This window comes from Bombina bombina, chromosome 2 (assembly GCF_027579735.1).
Source record: "Bombina bombina isolate aBomBom1 chromosome 2, aBomBom1.pri, whole genome shotgun sequence".
Classification (NCBI taxonomy): Eukaryota; Metazoa; Chordata; class Amphibia; order Anura; family Bombinatoridae; genus Bombina; species Bombina bombina.
In genome coordinates, this window is record NC_069500.1 from 253581298 (window position 1) to 253601008 (window position 19711).

Sequence of the window (19711 nt, forward strand, 5' to 3'; positions counted from 1 at the left end):
TGTAAATATATAAAATATCTATTTAGGCTGTAGAAACCTCTTCTCTCTCTTTTTTTTTTTTTTTTTTTTTTTTTAATACTTATGAGATTTTCATTTACCACATATGAGCTGTCCAAATATTTGGCAAAATATAGAAAAGTTAAAAGAAAAAAAATATCTTCTTGGAATATTTAATGGACTAATACAGGTTGGCCAAATGGTGGCCCTATACAGTATTTTTTGTGACCCCCAAGAAAAATAAGAACTTAGAATGTAGTTTTTGATGTCCTAGAAAAAAGCTGGACTAAAAATGTCTGCTTTGAGTATGTCTGGTAAATGTAGAACTAGGTGGCCACAACTCAAGAGACCTCTGGAAGGGAGAACAACAGACAACAAGTTCCCTTCACTCTTATCTAAAACTGGCCATGCGCCACTGAAATTAGAATTCAACTTGGCAACATCTTTGACTAGAGGAAGGCAGGGAATAACCACATAGTATGCTTATAAAATGAATTTAGTGTTCTAATGTTCACGTAAGGCTTCTAGATTATTATCTGTTTGGAAGTTGTTCATGACTCAATCTATGAAATACTACCAGGTTGCAGTCTTTTTTTTATTTATTTAAATTTGACATTTGTAAAGGAAACCTTTCCTGCTATGTGTAAATTTAACCCTGAGGATATCAGAGGTTACTCGAAATAAGTGTAACGGCTAATGCTATGCTTAGATTTTGGCATATTGTGTGTTGTAAGTAATAATGCGGCTGAATCCTTGAATCTTTCTAGTACAGTTAGCAAGAGTTCTGGATTGTCTTTAGTGAGAGCGTGCACAAATAGACATTATAGTTCTATTGATTTAAATGTAAGGATTCCCATAGCACCAGCATTTATTGAATAATTTCTATAAGTATGTTGTGTAGGTAAGAAGACTGTGTCAGTAGTCAGAGAAATGCATTTTATTACTATACTTGTTTGCTAATATTAATCTATATAAATCAGTTATACACTGCTCTTCATTTCTCTGTGCTCTCATGAGTCTTGCTGCTGCTTTAAAGGTTAGTGCTACTGTTGCTGAATATTAGTTTCACTGATAATGAATCAAACAAAACGTAAACTTACTACAACTTCTGTTAAAGGGGTGTACAGCCATGTGTTTGTGTGTGTATGGCACACACCTGTAAATGTATCGTTTTCCTGATCTAGTTGAGAGGTTTTTCCTAAATGAATGTATTTTCTTTCTTTTCGGACTAGTAACTTTTTTTTATCTAATCTATCTTACGTGTGTGTATATGTATATATGTGTGTGTATATGTATATATGTATGTATATATGTGTATATATGTATATATGTGTATATATATATATATGTGTGTGTATATATATATATATATATATATATATATATATATATATATATGTATATGTATATGTATGTATATGTATGTATGCATATGTATATGTATATGTATATGTATGTATATGTATGTATATGTATGTATATGTATGTATGTATATATATATATATATATATATATACATACATATATATATATATATATATATATATACACACACTATATAAACAAATATATATACAAATATATATATATGTATATATATATATATATCTGTATGTGTGCTCCCCTTCAAACATGTATGTTTAAAAAAAAAAAAAAATCAAGTTAAGTTTTTAAGACATTTATTTTTTATTTTTAAATAAACTTTCTCCAACATAGGTGTGTCCGGTCCACGGCGTCATCCTTACTTGTGGGATATTCTCTTCCCCAACAGGAAATGGCAAAGAGCCCAGCAAAGCTGGTCACATGATCCCTCCTAGGCTCCGCCTACCCCAGTCATTCTCTTTGCCGTTGTACAGGCAACATCTCCACGGAGATGGCTTAGAGTTTTTTAGTGTTTAACTGTAGTTTTTATTATTCAATCAAGAGTTTGTTATTTTAAAATAGTGCTGGTATGTACTATTTACTCAGAAACAGAAAAGAGATGAAGATTTCTGTTTGTATGAGGAAAATGATTTTAGCACCGTAACTAAAATCCATGGCTGTTCCACACAGGACTGTTGAGAGCAATTAACTTCAGTTGGGGGAACAGTGTGCAGTCTCTTACTGCTTGAGGTATGACACATTCTAACAAGACGATGTAATGCTGGAAGCTGTCATTTTCCCTATGGGATCCGGTAAGCCATGTTTATTAAGATAGTAAATAAGGGCTTCACAAGGGCTTATTAAGACTGTAGACTTTTTCTGGGCTAAATCGATTCATTATTAACACATATTTAGCCTTGAGGAATCATTTATTCTGGGTATTTTGATATGATTATATCGGCAGGCACTGTTTTAGACACTTTATTCTTTAGGGGCTTTCCCTAATCATAGTCAGAGCCTCATTTTCGCGCCGGTATGGCGCACTTGTTTTTGAGGACAGCATGGCATGCAGCTGCATGTGTGTGGAGCTCTGATACATAGAAAAGTCTTTCTGAAGGCATCATTTGGTATCGTATTCCCCTTTGGGCTTGGTTGGGTCTCAGCAAAGCAGATTCCAGGGACTGTAAAGGGGTTAAATATAAAAACGGCTCCGGTTCCGTTATTTTAAGGGTTAAAGCTTCCAAATTTGGTGTGCAATACTTTTAAGGCTTTAAGACACTGTGGTGAAATTTTGGTGAATTTTGAACAATTCCTTCATACTTTTTCGCAATTGCAATAATAAATGGGAGTGATTCATCCTGTTCCATTAGGAGAACAAGGGATGGGGTTCTACTCCAATCTGTTCATAGTTCCCAAAAAAGAGGGAACGTTCAGACCAATCTTAGATCTCAAGATCTTGAACAAGTTTCTCAAGGTTCCATCGTTCAAGATGGAAACCATTCGAACACTTCTTCCTTCCATCCAGGAAGGTCAATTCATGACCAAGGTGGATTTCAAGGATGCGTATCTACATATTCCTATCCACAAGGAACATCATCGGTTCCTAAGGTTTGCATTCCTGGACAAGCATTTCCAGTTCGTGGCATTTTCTTTCGGATTAGCCACTGCTCCTAGGATTTTCTCATAGGTACTAGGGTCCCTTCTGGCGGTGCTAAGACCAAGGGGCATTGCTGTAGTACCTTACTTGGACGACATTCTGATTCGAGCGTCGTCCCTTCCTCAAGTAAAGGCTCACACGGACATTGTCCTGGCCTTTCTCAGATCTCACGGATGGAAAGTGAACGTGGAAAAGAGTTCTCTATCTCCGTCAACGAGGGTTCCCTTCTTGGGAACTATAATAGACTCCTTAGAAATGAGGATTTTTCTGACAGAAGCCAGAAAAACAAAACTTCTAGACTCTTGTCGGATACTTCATTCCGTTCCTCTTCCTTCCATAGCGCAGTGCATGGAAGTGATAGGTTTGATGGTAGCGGCAATGGACATAGTTCCTTTTGTGCGCATTCATCTAAGACCATTACAACTGTTCATGCTCAGTCAGTGGAATGGGGACTATTCAGACTTGTCTCCGAAGATACAAGCAAATCAGAGAACCAGAGACTCATTCCGTTGGTGGCTGTCCCTGGACAACCTGTCACAAGGGATGACCTTCCGCAGACCAGAGTGGGTCATTGTCACGACCGACGCCAGTCTGATGGGCTGGGGCGCGGTCTGGGGATCCCTGAAAGCTCAGGGTCTTTGGTCTCGGGTAGAATCTCTTCTACCGATAAATATTCTGGAACTGAGAGCGATATTCAATGCTCTCAAAGCTTGGCCTCAGCTAGCGAGGGCCAAGTTCATACATCAACCATCAGGGGGGAACAAGGAGTTCCCTAGCGATGGAAGAAGTGACCAAAATCATTCTATGGGCGGAGTCTCACTCCTGCCACCTGTCTGCTATCCACATCCCAGGAGTGGAAAATTGGGAAGCGGATTTTCTGAGTCGTCAGACATTGCATCCGGGGGAGTGGGAACTCCATCCGGAAATCTTTGCCCAAGTCACTCAACCGTGGGGCATTCCAGACATGGATCTGATGGCCTCTCGTCAGAACTTCAGAGTTCCTTACTACGGGTACAGATCCAGGGATCCCAAGGCGGCTCTAGTGGATGCACTAGTAGCACCTTGGACCTTCAAACTAGCTTATGTGTTCCCGCCGTTTCCTCTCATCCCCAGGCTGGTAGCCAGGATCAATCAGGAGAGGGCGTCGGTGATTTTGATAGCTCCTGCGTGGCCACGCAGGACTTGGTATGCAGATCTGGTGAATATGTCATCGGCTCCACCATGGAAGCTACCTTTGAGACGAGACCTTCTTGTTCTAGGTCCGTTCGACCCACTCCAGCTGACTGCTTGGAGATTGAACGCTTGATCTTATCAAAGCGAGGGTTCTCAGATTCTGTTATTAATACTCTTGTTCAGGCCTGAAAGCCTGTAACCAGAAAAATTACCACATAATTTGGTATATCTGTTGGTGTGAATCTGCAGGATTCCCTTGGGACAAGGTTAAGATTCCTAAGAGTCTATCCTTCCTTCGAGAAGGATTGGAAAAAGGATTATCTGCAAGTTCCTTGATGGGACAGATTTCTGCCTTGTCTGTGTTACTTCACAAAAAGCTGGCAGCTGTGCCAGATGTTCTAGCCTTTGTTCAGGCTCTGGTTAGAATCAAGCCTGTTTACAAAATTTTGACTCCTCCTTGGAGTCTCAACCTAGTTCTTTCAGTTCTTCAGGGGGTTCCGTTTGAACCCTTACATTCCGTTGATATTAAGTTATTATCTTGGAAAGTTTTGTTTTTGGTTGCAATTTCTTCTGCTAGAAGAGTTTCAGAATTATCTGCTCTGCAGTGTTCTTCTCCTTATCTGGTGTTCCATGCAGATAAGGTGGTTTTGCGTACTAAACCTGGTTTTCTTCCAAAAGTTGTTTCTAACAAAAACATTAACCAGGAGATAGTTGTGCCTTCTTTGTGTCCTAATCCAGTTTCAAAGAAGGAACGTTTGTTGCACAACTTGGATGTAGTTCGTGCTCTCAAATTTTACTTAGCAGCTACTAAGGATTTCAGACAAACTTTGTCTTTGTTTGTTGTTTATTCTGGTAAACGGAGAGGTCAAAAAGCAACTTCTACCTCTCTCTCCTTCTGGATTAAAAGCATTATCCGATTGGCTTATGAGACTGCCGGACGGCAGCCTCCTGAAAGAATCACAGCTCACTCCACTAGGGCTGTGGCTTCCACATGGGCCTTCAAGAACGAGGCTTCTGTTGGTCAGATATGTAAGGCAGCGACTTGGTCTTCACTGCACACTTTTTCTAAATTTTACAAATTTGATACTTTTGCTTCTTCTGAGGCTATTTTTGGGAGAAAGGTTTTGCAAGCCGTGGTGCCTTCCATTTAGGTGACCTGATTTGCTCCCTCCCTTCATCCGTGTCCTAAAGCTTTGGTATTGGTTCCCACAAGTAAGGATGACGCCGTGGACCGGACACACCTATGTTGGAGAAAACAGAATTTATGTTTACCTGATAAATTACTTTCTCCAACGGTGTGTCCGGTCCACGGCCCGCCCTGGTTTTTTTAATCAGGTCTGATAATTTATTTTCTTTAACTACAGTCACCACGGTAACATATGGTTTCTCCTATGCAAATATTCCTCCTTAACGTCGGTCGAATGACTGGGGTAGGCGGAGCCTAGGAGGGATCATGTGACCAGCTTTGCTGGGCTCTTTGCCATTTCCTGTTGGGGAAGAGAATATCCCACAAGTAAGGATGACGCCGTGGACCGGACACACCGTTGGAGAAAGTAATTTATCAGGTAAACATAAATTCTGTTTTTGAGATTTGTTAAGATTGACTGAGATCAAGAGATTTCTATATATGATCTTAATTGATGTGCACAACCTTTTATAACTACTAGTTTTCCTTAAAAGCTCAGTATAAGGAGTTGAGTAAAAAACTTGCATTGATTAACAAACACACGGACTGCTGCTTTTTTTTCTCCTCAAAAATGTTCAATTAAAAGAGCAAAAAGTTTTGTTTTTTTCCCTTCATTTAGACAGCCATTGATTGCAGGCATTTATCTCTTGATGTCTATGGAAACTGTAATTCCACCAGGAGAAAAGAGTAAGTGTTCTCTGAATATGTGCACATGATGTATATTTTATTTCAGATTGGATAAGCTATGAACAGCGTTGGTGCACATTTACTTTATGGGGCCGATTTATCAAAGCATCAATCTCTGTGCATTCGCTGGCGTCAATACGCTCGCTATACATCGCTACCGCAAATTTACATACTACGCCCTAATTTATTAAAAACTCTGTCAAAAACACGCGCTTCAAGTATGAGGCGATGAACATCGGACTGTTGATAAATAAGTCATCGATGTCGCGGATATTCTGTTTTTTCCAACTTTATTTATGCCTTTTCATTACTGTCCATGAACAAGCACATTTCTCTAAAGCTAATCTTTTATTTGTCATCTGTTAATGTCCAATGTCCAAGAAATAGCTAGATTTATACCTCAACAAACCATAATATAAAAAACTGATAAATGTATATTTTTATTTCTAGAAATCATGCCTATCATGTTTTTTAATGGTTATTAATGCTAGAATTTGTATGTATATCTTTGCACATATATATATATATGTGTGTGTGTATGTGTATGTATGTATGTATGTATGTATATATATATATATATATATATATATATATATATATATATATATATATATATATATATATATATATATATATATATATATATATATATATATATATATATATTTCTCTTGTTAAGTGTATTCAGTCCACGGGTCATCCATTACTTATGGGATTATATCTCCTTCCCAACAGGAAGTTGCAAGAGGATCACCCAAGCAGAGCTGCTATATAGCTCCTCCCCTCACACGTCATATCCAGTCATTCTCTTGCAACTCAACTAGATAGGTTGTTGTGAGAGGTCTCTGGTGTTTTTATACTTAGTTTATTTCTTCAATCAAAAGTTTGTTATTTTAAATGGCACCGGAGTGTGCTGTTTGTTCTCAGGCAGTATTTAGAAGAAGAATCTGCCTGCATTTTCTATGATCTTAGCAGAAGTAACTAAGATCCACTGGCTGTTCTCGCACATTCTGAGGAGTGGGGTAACTTTCAGAAAGGGAATAGCATGCGGGGAATCCTGCAAACGAGGTATGTGCAGTAAATTATTTTTCTAAGGAATGGAATTGACTAAGAAAATACTGCTGATACCGATGTAATGTAAGTACAGCCTTAAATGCAGCAGCGACTGGTATCAGGCTGATGAATGTATGTACAATAAGTAATTTTCTAAGGAATGGAATTTGACTAAGAAAATACTGTTAATACCGAAGTATTGTATAAGCCTTAACTGCAGTAGAAGCGACTGGTAGCAGGCTTATTAATAACACTATCTAACTTTTAAAGTGTATGTTTAAAACGTTTACTGGCATGTTATTTGTTTTTTGTGAGGTACTTTGGTGATAAATCTTTTGGGGCATGAAATTTTCCACATGGCTGTTGTTTATTTCTATATAGAAACGATTAACTGAGGTTTCCCTGTAATAGGAGTGGGAGGAGCCTATTTTAGCGCTTTTTTTTGCGCAGTAAAAATTCAGTTTCAGTCTTCCTCCTTCCTCCTTGATCCAGGACGTCTCTATAGAGCTCAGGGGTCTTCAAAAGTCATTTTGAGGGAGGTAATCAGTCACAGCAGACCTGTGACAGTGTGTTTGACTGTGATAAAAAACGTTAATTGTTAAATTGATTATCCGTTTTTGGGTATTAAGGGGTTAATCATCCATTTGCTAGTGGGTGCAATGCTTTTCTAACTTAATACATTTACTGTGAAGATTTGGTTGCTATAACTGATTTGGTTCATTATTATTTCAACTGTGACGTTTTTTTTGTGCTTCTTAAAAGGTGCAGTAGCGTTTTTTATATTGCTTGTAAATTTACTTGAAAGGTTTTTTCCAAGCTTGCTAGTCTCATTGCGAGTCTGTTTAAACATGTCTGACACAGATGAATCTGTTTGTTCACTATGTTTGAAGGCCAATGTGGAGCCCCACAGAAATATGTGTACTAAATGTATTGATGTCACTTTGAATAAAGGTCAATCTATATCTGTAAAGAAATTATCACCAGACAACGAGGGGGAAGTTATGCCGACTAACTCTCCTCACGTGTCAGTACCTTCGCCTCCCGCTCAGGGGGCGCGCGTGATATTGTGGCGCCAAGTGCATCAGAGAGGCCCATACAAATCACTTTACAAGACATGGCTGCTGTTATGACAGAGGTATTATCTAAATTGCCTGAATTAAGAGGCAAGTGCGATAGCTCTGGGCTAAGGACAGAGCGCGCTGATGATGTGAGAGCCATGTCTGATACTGCGTCACAATTTGCAGAACATGAGGACGGAGAGCTTCATTCTGTGGGTGACGGATCTGATCCAGGGAGACCGGATTCAGAGATTTCTAATTTTAAATTTAAGCTTGAGAACCTCCGCGTATTGCTAGGGGAGGTATTAGCGGCTCTGAATAATTGTAACACGGTTGCAATTCCAGAGAAAGTATGTAGGTTGGATAGATACTTTGCGGTACCGGTGTGTACTGACGTTTTTCCTATACCTAAAAGGCTTACAGAAATTATTAGCAAGGAGTGGGATAGACCCGGTGTGCCCTTTTCCCCACCTCCGATGTTTAGAAAAATGTTCCCGATAGACGCCACCACACGAGACTTATGGCAGACGGTCCCTAAGGTGGAGGGAGCAGTTTCTACTTTAGCCAAGTGTACCACTATCCGGTGGAGGATAGTTGTGCTTTTTCGGATCCAATGGATAAAAAATTAGGTTACCTTAAGAAAATGTTTGTTCAACAAGGTTTTATCTTACAGCCCCTTGCATGCATTGCGCCTGTCACTGTGGCTGCGGCATTCTGGTTTGAGTCTCTGGAAGAGGCCATTCGCACAGCTCCATTGGATGAGATTATGGCCAAGCTTAAAGCACTTAAGCCAGCTAATGCAGTTGTTTCTGATGCCGTTGTACATTTAATCAAACTAACGGCTAAGAACTCCGGATTCGCCATCCAGGCGCGCAGAGCGCTATGGCTTAAATCCTGGTCAGCTGACGTGACTTCTAAATCTAAATTGCTTAATATTCCTTTCAAAGGGCAGACCTTATTCGGGCCCGGCTTGAAAGAAATTATTGCTGACATTACTGGGGGTAAGGGTCATACTCTTCCTCAGGACAGGGCCAAGTCAAAGGCCAAACAGTCTAATTTTTGTGCCTTTCGTAATTTCAAGGCAGGAGCAGCATCAACTTCCTCCGCTCCAAAACAGGAAGGACCTGTTGCTCGTTACAGACAGGGCTGGAAAACTAACCAGTCCTGGAACAAGGGCAAGCAGGCCAGAAAGCCTTCTTCTGCCCCTAAGACAGCATGAAGAGAGGGCCCCCTATCCGGAAACGGATCTAGTGGGGGGCAGACTATCTCTCTTCGCCCAGGCTTGGGCAAGAGATGTCCAGGATCCCTGGGCGTTGGAGATCATATCTCATGGATATCTTCTGGACTTCAAAGCTTCTCCTCCACAAGGGAGATTTCATCTTTCAAGGTTATCAGCAAACCAAATAAAGAAAGAGGCATTTCTACGCTGTGTGGACGTCCTGAATAATTGTAACACGGTTGCAATTCCAGAGAAAGTATGTAGGTTGGATAGATACTTTGCGGTACCGGTGTGTACTGACGTTTTTCCTATACCTAAAAGGCTTACAGAAATTATTAGCAAGGAGTGGGATAGACCCGGTGTGCCCTTTTCCCCACCTCCGATGTTTAGAAAAATGTTCCCGATAGACGCCACCACACGAGACTTATGGCAGACGGTCCCTAAGGTGGAGGGAGCAGTTTCTACTTTAGCCAAGTGTACCACTATCCGGTGGAGGATAGTTGTGCTTTTTCGGATCCAATGGATAAAAAATTAGGTTACCTTAAGAAAATGTTTGTTCAACAAGGTTTTATCTTACAGCCCCTTGCATGCATTGCGCCTGTCACTGTGGCTGCGGCATTCTGGTTTGAGTCTCTGGAAGAGGCCATTCGCACAGCTCCATTGGATGAGATTATGGCCAAGCTTAAAGCACTTAAGCCAGCTAATGCAGTTGTTTCTGATGCCGTTGTACATTTAATCAAACTAACGGCTAAGAACTCCGGATTCGCCATCCAGGCGCGCAGAGCGCTATGGCTTAAATCCTGGTCAGCTGACGTGACTTCTAAATCTAAATTGCTTAATATTCCTTTCAAAGGGCAGACCTTATTCGGGCCCGGCTTGAAAGAAATTATTGCTGACATTACTGGGGGTAAGGGTCATACTCTTCCTCAGGACAGGGCCAAGTCAAAGGCCAAACAGTCTAATTTTTGTGCCTTTCGTAATTTCAAGGCAGGAGCAGCATCAACTTCCTCCGCTCCAAAACAGGAAGGACCTGTTGCTCGTTACAGACAGGGCTGGAAAACTAACCAGTCCTGGAACAAGGGCAAGCAGGCCAGAAAGCCTTCTTCTGCCCCTAAGACAGCATGAAGAGAGGGCCCCCTATCCGGAAACGGATCTAGTGGGGGGCAGACTATCTCTCTTCGCCCAGGCTTGGGCAAGAGATGTCCAGGATCCCTGGGCGTTGGAGATCATATCTCATGGATATCTTCTGGACTTCAAAGCTTCTCCTCCACAAGGGAGATTTCATCTTTCAAGGTTATCAGCAAACCAAATAAAGAAAGAGGCATTTCTACGCTGTGTGCAAGACCTCTTAGTATTGGGGGTGATCCACCCAGTTTCGCGGACGGAACAAGGGCAAGGGTTTTACTCGAATCTGTTTGTGGTTCCCAAGAAAGAGGGAACCTTGAGACCAATCTTGGACCTAAAAATCTTAAACAAATTCCTAAGAGTTCCATCATTCAAAATGGAAACTATTCGAACCATCCTACCCATGATCCAAGAGGGTCAATACATGACCACGGTAGACTTAAAGGATGCCTACATTCATATACCGATTCACAAAGATCATTATCGGTACCTAAGATTTGCCTTTCTAGACAGGCATTACCAGTTTGTAGCTCTTCCGTTCGGGTTGGCTACGGCCCCGAGAATCTTTACAAAGGTTCTGGGCTCACTTCTGGCGGTTCTAAGACCGCGAGGCATAGCGGTGGCTCCGTATCTAGACGACATCCTGATACAGGCGTCAAGCTTTCAAATGGCCAAGTCTCATACAGAGATAGTTCTGGCATTTCTGAGGTCGCATGGGTGGAAGGTGAACGTGGAAAAGAGTTCTCTATCACCACTCACAAGAGTCTCCTTCCTAGGGACTCTTATAGATTCTGTAGAGATGAAAATTTACCTGACGGAGTCCAGGTTATCAAAACTTCTAAATGCTTGCAGTGTCCTTCATTCCATTCCACGCCCGTCAGTGGCTCAGTGCATGGAGGTAATCGGCTTAATGGTAGTGCCATTTGCGCGCCTGCATCTCAGACCGCTGCAATTATGCATGCTAAGTCATTGGAATGGGGATTACTCAGATTTGTCCCCTCTACTAAATCTGGATCAAGAGACCAGAGATTCTTCTCTGGTGGCTTTCTCGTGTCAATCTGTCCAAGGGTATGACCTTTCGCAGGCCAGATTGGACGATTGTAACAACAGATGCCAGCCTTCTAGGTTGGGGCGCAGTCTGGAACTCCCTGAAGGCTCAGGGATCGTGGACTCAGGAGGAGAAACTCCTCCCAATAAATATTCTAGAGTTAAGAGCAATATTCAATGCTCTTCTAGCTTGGCCTCTGTTAGCAACACTGAGGTTCATCAGATTTCAGTCGGACAACATCACGACTGTGGCTTACATCAACCATCAAGGGGGAACCAGGAGTTCCCTAGCGATGTTAGAAGTCTCAAGGATAATTCGCTGGGCAGAGTCTCACTCTTGCCACCTGTCAGCGATTCACATCCCAGGCGTAGAGAACTGGGAGGCGGATTTTCTAAGTCGTCAGACTTTTCATCCGGGGGAGTGGGAACTCCATCCGGAGGTGTTTACTCAACTGGTCCATCGTTGGGGCAAACCAGAACTGGATCTCATGGCATCTCGCCAGAACGCCAAGCTTCCTTGTTATGGATCCAGGTCCAGGGACCCGGGAGCGGTACTGATAGATGCTCTGACAGCCCCTTGGGTCTTCAACATTGCTTATGTGTTTCCACCATTCCCGATGCTTCCTCGACTGATTGCCAGGATCAAACAGGAAAGAGCATCAGTGATTCTGATAGCGCCTGCGTGGCCACGCAGGACCTGGTATGCAGACCTAGTGGACATGTCGTCCTGTCCACCATGGTCTCTGCCTCTGAGGCAGGACCTTCTAATTCAGGGTCATTTCAATCATCCAAATCTAATTTATCTGAGACTGACTGCATGGAGATTGACCGCTTGATTCTATCAAAGCGTGGCTTCTCGGAGTCGGTTATTGATACCTTAATACAGGCTCGGAAACCTGTTACCAGAAAAATTTACCATAAGATATGGCGTAAATACTTATACTGGTGCGAATCCAAGAGTTACTCATGGAGTAAGGTTAGGATTCCTAGGATATTGTCTTTTCTACAAGAGGGTTTAGAAAAGGGCTTATCTGCTAGTTCGTTAAAGGGACAGATTTCTGCTCTGTCTATTCTTCTACACAAACGTCTGGCAGAAGTTCCAGACGTTCAGGCTTTTTGTCAGGCTTTGGCTAGGATTAGGCCTGTGTTTAAGACTGTTGCTCCGCCGTGGAGTTTAAACTTAGTTCTTAAAGTTCTTCAAGGTGTTCCGTTTGAACCCCTTCATTCCATTGATATTAAGCTGTTATCTTGGAAAGTTCTGTTTTTGATGGCTATTTCCTCGGCTCGAAGAGTCTCTGAGTTATCTGCCTTACATTGTGATTCTCCTTATCTGATTTTCCATTCAGACAAGGTAGTTCTGCGTACTAAACCTGGGTTTTTACCTAAGGTAGTTTCTAACAGGAATATCAATCAAGAGATTGTTGTTCCATCACTGTGTCCTAACCCTTCTTCAAAGAAGGAACGACTCTTGCATAATCTGGACGTAGTCCGTGCCCTGAAGTTCTATTTGCAGGCAACTAAAGATTTTTGTCAAACTTCTTCCCTGTTTGTCGTTTACTCTGGACAGAGGAGAGGTCAAAAAGCTTCGGCTACCTCTCTCTCCTTTTGGCTTCGTAGCATAATACGCTTAGCCTAGGAGACTGCTGAAAAAGTTACAGCTCATTCCACTAGAGCTGTGGCTTCCACCTGGGCCTTTAAGAATGAGGCCTCTGTTGAACAGATTTGCAAGGCTGCAACTTGGTCTTCACTTCACACTTTTTCAAAATTTTACAAATTTGACACTTTTGCTTCTTCGGAGGCTGTTTTTGGGAGAAAGGTTCTACAGGCAGTGGTTCCTTCCGTTTAAGTTCCTGCCTTGTCCCTCCCATCATCCGTGTACTTTAGCTTTGGTATTGGTATCCCATAAGTAATGGATGACCCGTGGACTGGATACACTTAACAAGTGAAAACATAATTTATGCTTACCTGATAAATGTATTTCTCTTGTAGTGTATTCAGTCCACGGCCCGCCCTGTCTTTTAAGGCAGATCTAAATTTTTAATTCAAACTACAGTCACCACTGCACCCTATGGTTTCTTCTTTCTTGTCTTGTTTCGGTCGAATGACTGGATATGACGTGTGAGGGGAGGAGCTATATAGCAGCTCTGCTTTGGTGATCCTCTTGCAACTTCCTGTTGGGAAGGAGATATAATCCCATAAGTAATGGATGACCCGTGGACTGAATACACTACAAGAGAAATAAATTTATCAGGTAAGCATAAATTATGTTTTTTTTTTAAACAAATTACTATCTTGTTTGCTGCAATCTGTTGTTTTTTTTAACCAAACTCCACCCACCACTTGCCTTAGCATTATTTTCGAATAAACTGCATTGTTTGACAGTTGTTATCTGCAGAAGCGAGTTAGGGGGATATGTCGTGAAGGCTTTCTGCAGTTTTTTCAGTTTTGTGAATTAGAAAATTTTCAGAGCTAAGCTACATTAAAAAGGGGCAAAATGAATAATGAATGTGTATTGCAAAGTGGTTTTACTACACATAACTAAACATTTTATGTTAAAATCTCAATGCGTTCACCGTCCCTTTAACAATTAACCCCTTAAAGGGACAGTCTACACCAGAATTTTTATTGTTTTAAAAGATAGATAATCCCTTTATTACTCATTTCCCAGTTTTGCATAACTAACACATTTATAATAATCTACTTTTAACCTCTGTATATATACACATACACACATACACACACACACACGTGTGTGTGTATATATATATATATATATGAAACATAGAAAAAAGCGCACTCCTAGGGATCCTTGCTCAGATACTTTTCTGACATAACACACACATATATATATATATATATATCTATATATATATATATATATATATATATATATCCCTAAATTCTAAACAATGTTGTCTTTCATATCTCTGTGTTTATTTATACTACTATATGTATATAGTGTAAATATATTATTATTCTGAGCAAGAATAATTGCGAATGTTGCATGTAATCAGGTTACCATATGTATTTATTTGCAATCAATGGATATTTTAAGAGCTGGGACAGTTTTCTCTCTGTACCTATGTAACCCCTCTTGATTGCAGTCTAGTTTTAAACAATACTCCTACACAGGTGTTATAAAATGGGCTGGCATATAACATGACATTTCTTAATGAAATTCAAGAGAAGGAAGTACACTGAAAATAGCATGACAGTAAAGAGGTTATTTCTCTTGTTAAGTGTGTTCAGTCCACGGGTCATCCATTACTTATGGGATATATTCTCCTCCCCAACAGGAAGTTGCAAGAGGATCACCCAAGCAGAGCTGCTATATAGCTCCTCCCCTCACATGTCATATCCAGTCATTCTCTTGCAACTCTCAACAAAGGAGGAGTTGGAGTTTTTACTTAATTATTCTTCAATCAAAAGTTTGTTATTTTAAATGGCACCGGAGTGTGCTGTTTTTCTATCTCAGGCAGTATTTGGAAGAAGAAACTGCCTGCGTTTTCTATGATCTTAGCAGGCGTAACTAAGATCCACTGGCTGTTCTCGACATTCTGAGGAGTGGGGTAACTTCAGAACATGGGAATAGCATGCGGGGTCCCCCGCAAATGAGGTATGTGCAGTACAATATTTTCTGGGAATGGAATTGACTAAGAAAATACTGATGTTACCCGTATGATGTAAGTACAGCCTTAAATGCAGTAGTAGTGACTGGTATCAGGCTGATAAATGTATGCACAGTAGAGTTATTTTCTAGGGACTAGAATTTGACTGAGAAAATACTGTTAATTCTGAAATAATGCTTAAGCCTTATCTGCAGTGGTAGCGACTGGTTGCAGGCTTAGTGATAACTTTGCATGACATTTAAAAAAGTTTATTTTCAAAACGTTTACTGGCATGTTATTCGTTTTGTGAGGTACTTTGGTGATAATTACTTTTGGGCATGAATTTTTTCTCTTTTTTCCACATGGCTAACGTATATTTCTGCATAGAAACTGTTATATCAGGTCTCCCACTGTTGTAAATGAGCGGGAGGGGCCTCTTTTTAGCGCCTTGTTGCACAGTTAAAATTCTAGCACAGTCTTCCTGCTTCTTCCTCCTTGATCCAGGACGTCTCTAGAGAGCTCAGGGGTCTTCAAAATTCGTTTTTGAGGGAGGTAATCAGTCACAGCAGACCTGTGACAGTGTGTTAGACTGTGATAAAAACGTTTAATATTAATTTGATATCCGTTTTTTTGGGTACTGAGGGGTTAATCATCCTTTTGCTAATGGGTGCAATCCTCTGCTAATTAATACATTTTAAGAATTGTTGACTATAACTGACTTAGTTCTTTGTTACTCAACTGTGTTTTTTTAAAAAAAAAAGCGCTGCAGCGTTTTTTATATTGCTTGCAAACTTATTGAAAGTATTTTCCAAGCTTGCTGGCTTCATTGCTAGTCTGTTTAAACATGTCTGATACAGAGGAATCTGCTTGTTCATTATGTTTAAAAGCCGTTGTGGAGCCCAATAGAAATGTGTACCAATTGTATTGATGTTACTTTGAAAAATCAATCTGTACTGATTAAAAAATTATCACCAGACAGCGAGGGGGCAGTTATGCCGTCTAACTCTCCTCACGTGTCAGTACCTTCGTCTCCCGCTCGGGAGGTGCGTGAGATTGAGGCGCCAAGTACATCAAGGCCCTTACAAATCACTTTACATGATATGGCTAATGTTATGAAGGAAGTATTATACAATATGCCAGAGTTAAGAGGCAAGCGCGACAGTTCTGGGTTAAGGACAGAGCGCGCCGATGACACGAGAGCCATGTCTGATTCTGCGTCACAATTTGCAGAACATGAGGACGGAGAGCTTCATTCTGTGGGTGACGGTTCTGATTCGGGGAGACCGGATTCAGAAATTTCAAATTTTAAATTTAAGCTTGAGAACCTCCGCGTGTTGCTAGGGGAGGTGTTAGCGGCTCTGAATGATTGTGACACGGTGGCAATCCCAGAGAAATTATGTAAGCTGGATAAATACTACGCGGTGCCGGTGTGTACTGACGTTTTTCCTATACCAAAGAGGCTTACAGAGATTATTAGTAAGGAGTGGGATAGACCCGGTGTGCCTTTTTCCCCTCCTCCGATATTTAGAAAAATGTTCCCTATAGACGCCACCACACGAGTCTTATGGCAGACGGTCCCTAAGGTGGAGGGAGCAGTTTCTACTTTAGCCAAGCGTACCACTATCCCGGTGGAGGATAGCTGTGCCTTCTCAGATCCAATGGATAAAAAATTAGAGGGTTATCTTAAGAAAATGTTTGTTCAGCAAGGTTTTATATTACAGCCTCTTGCATGCATTGCGCCTGTCACTGCTGCAGCGGCATTCTGGTTTGAGTCTCTGGAAGAGGCGATTCGCACAGCACCATTGGATGAGTCTCTGAGTAAGATTAGAACCCTTAAGCTGGCTAATGCGTTTGTTTCGGATGCCGTAGTGCATTTAACCAAACTTACGGCTAAAAATTCCGGATTCGCCATACAGGCGCGCAGAGCACTTTGGCTTAAATCCTGGTCAGCAGATGTAACTTCTAAGTCTAAATTACTAAACATTCCTTTCAAAGGGCAGACCTTATTCGGGCCCGGCTTGAAGGAAATTATTGCTGACATTACTGGAGGTAAGGGCCACACCCTTCCTCAGGACAGGGCCAAATCGAAGGCCAAACAGTCTAATTTTCGTGCCTTTCGTAGTTTCAAGGCAGGAGCAGCATCAACTTCCTCCGCTCCAAAACAGGAAGGAACTACTGCTCGTTACAGACAGGGTTGGAAAGACAACCAGCCATTGAACAAGGGCAAGCAGGCCAGAAAGCCTACTTCCGCCCCTAAGACAGCATGAAGTCAGGGCCCCCTTTCCGGAGACGGATCTAGTGGGGGGCAGACTCTCTCTCTCTTCGCCCAGGCTTGGGCAAGAGATGTACTGGATCCCTGGACGTTGGAGATTATATCTCAGGGATACCTTCTGGATTTCAAAACTTATCCTCCACAAGGGAGGTTTCATCTGTCAAGGTTATCAACAAACCTAGTAAAGAAAGAGGCATTTCTACAATGTTTACAAGACCTCTTAGTGATGGGAGTGATCCACCCAGTTCCGCGGACGGAACAGGGGCAAGGGTTTTATTCAAATCTGTTTGTGGTTCCCAAGAAAGAGGGAACCTTCAGACCAATCTTAGATTTAAAAATCTTAAACAAATTCCTAAGGGTTCCATCGTTCAAGATGGAAGCCATTCGGACCACCCTACCCATGATCCAAGAGGGTCAATATATGACCACAGTGGATTTAAAGGATGCCTACCTTCACATACCGATTCACAAAGATCATTATCGGTACCTAAGGTTTGCCTTTCTAGACAGGCATTACCAGTTTGTAGCGCTTCCCTTCGGGTTAGCTACGGCCCCGAGAATTTTTACAAAGGTTCTGGGCTCTCTTCTGGCGGTACTAAGACCACGAGGCATAGCGGTGGCTCCGTACATAGACGACATTCTGATACAAGCGTCAAGTTTTCAAAATGCAAAGTCTCATACAGAGATAGTTCTAGCATTTCTGAGGTCGCATGGGTGGAAAGTGAACGTGGAAAAGAGTTCTCTGTTACCACTCACAAGGGTCCCTTTTCTAGGGACTCTTATAGATTCTGTAGAGATGAAGATTTACCTGACGGAGTCCAGGTTATCAAAGCTTCTCAATGCTTGTCGTGTCCTTCACTCCATTCCAAGCCCATCAGTAGCTCAGTGCATGGAAGTAATCGGCTTAATGGTCGCGGCAATGGACATAGTGCCTTTTGCGCGCCTACATCTCAGACCGCTGCAACTATGCATGCTAAGTCAATGGAACGGGGATTACTCAGATCTGTCCCCTTTGCTAAATCTGGACCAGGAGACCAGAGATTCTCTTCTCTGGTGGTTGTCACGGGTTCATCTGTCCAAAGGAATGACTTTTCGCAGACCAGATTGGACGATTGTAACAACAGATGCCAGCCTACTAGGCTGGGGAGCAGTCTGGAACTCCCTGAAGGCTCAGGGATCGTGGACTCAGGAGGAGAAACTCCTCCCAATAAACATTCTAGAATTGAGAGCAATATTCAATGCTCTTCTAGCTTGGCCTCAGTTGGCAACACTGAGGTTCATCAGATTTCAGTCTGACAACATCACGACTGTGGCTTACATCAATCATCAAGGGGGAACCAGGAGTTCCCTAGCGATGTTGAAAGTCTCGAAGATCATTCGCTGGGCAGAGTCTCACTCTTGCCACCTGTCAGCGATCTACATCCCAGGCGTGGAGAACTGGGAGGCGGATTTCTTAAGTCGCCAGACTTTTCATCCAGGGGAGTGGGAACTTCACTCGGAGGTATTTGCCCAACTGATTCATCGTTGGGGCAAACCGGATCTGGATCTCATGGCATCTCGCCAGAACGCCAAGCTTCCTTGTTACGGATCCAGGTCCAGGGACCCGGGAGCGGTGCTGGTAGATGCGCTAGCAGCCCCTTGGGTTTTCAACATAGCTTATGTGTTTCCACCTTTTCCGTTGCTACCTCGACTGATTGCCAGGATCAAACAGGAGAGAGCATCGGTGATTCTGATAGCGCCTGCGTGGCCACGCAGGACCTGGTATGCAGACCTAGTGGACATGTCGTCCTGTCCACCATGGTCTCTACCCCTGAGGCAGGACCTTCTAATTCAGGGTCCTTTCAACCATCCAAACCTAATTTCTCTGAGGCTGACTGCTTGGAAATTGAACGCTTGATTCTATCAAAGCGTGGGTTTTCGGATTCGGTTATTGATACATTAATACAGGCTCGGAAACCTGTTACCAGAAAAATTTACCACAAGATATGGCGTAAATATTTATATTGGTGTGAATCCAAGAGTTACTCATGGAGTAAGGTTAGGATTCCTAGGATATTGTCTTTTCTACAAGAAGGTTTAGAAAAGGGCTTATCCGCTAGTTCACTGAAGGGACAGATTTCTGCTCTGTCTATTCTTTTACACAAACGTCTGGCAGAGAATCCAGACGTCCAGGCTTTTTGTCAGGCCTTGGCTAGGATTAAGCCTGTGTTTAAAGCTGTTGCTCCTCCGTGGAGCTTAAACTTGGTTCTTAAAGTTCTTCAGGGTG

The 19711-nt window shown here is 41.9% G+C and overlaps 1 protein-coding gene across 4 annotated transcripts in view; it reads left to right on the forward strand.

The window, feature by feature from the left end:
- PAM (peptidylglycine alpha-amidating monooxygenase) overlaps positions 1 to 19711 on the forward strand; it is a 405645-nt gene that overhangs the window by 192367 nt on the left and 193567 nt on the right. For all 4 annotated transcript variants that reach the window (XM_053701521.1, XM_053701518.1, XM_053701520.1 and 1 more), the window contains exon 9: positions 5996 to 6063. In XM_053701521.1, the coding sequence (XP_053557496.1) occupies positions 5996 to 6063 (68 nt within the window). The remainder of the gene's footprint in view (positions 1 to 5995; positions 6064 to 19711) is intronic.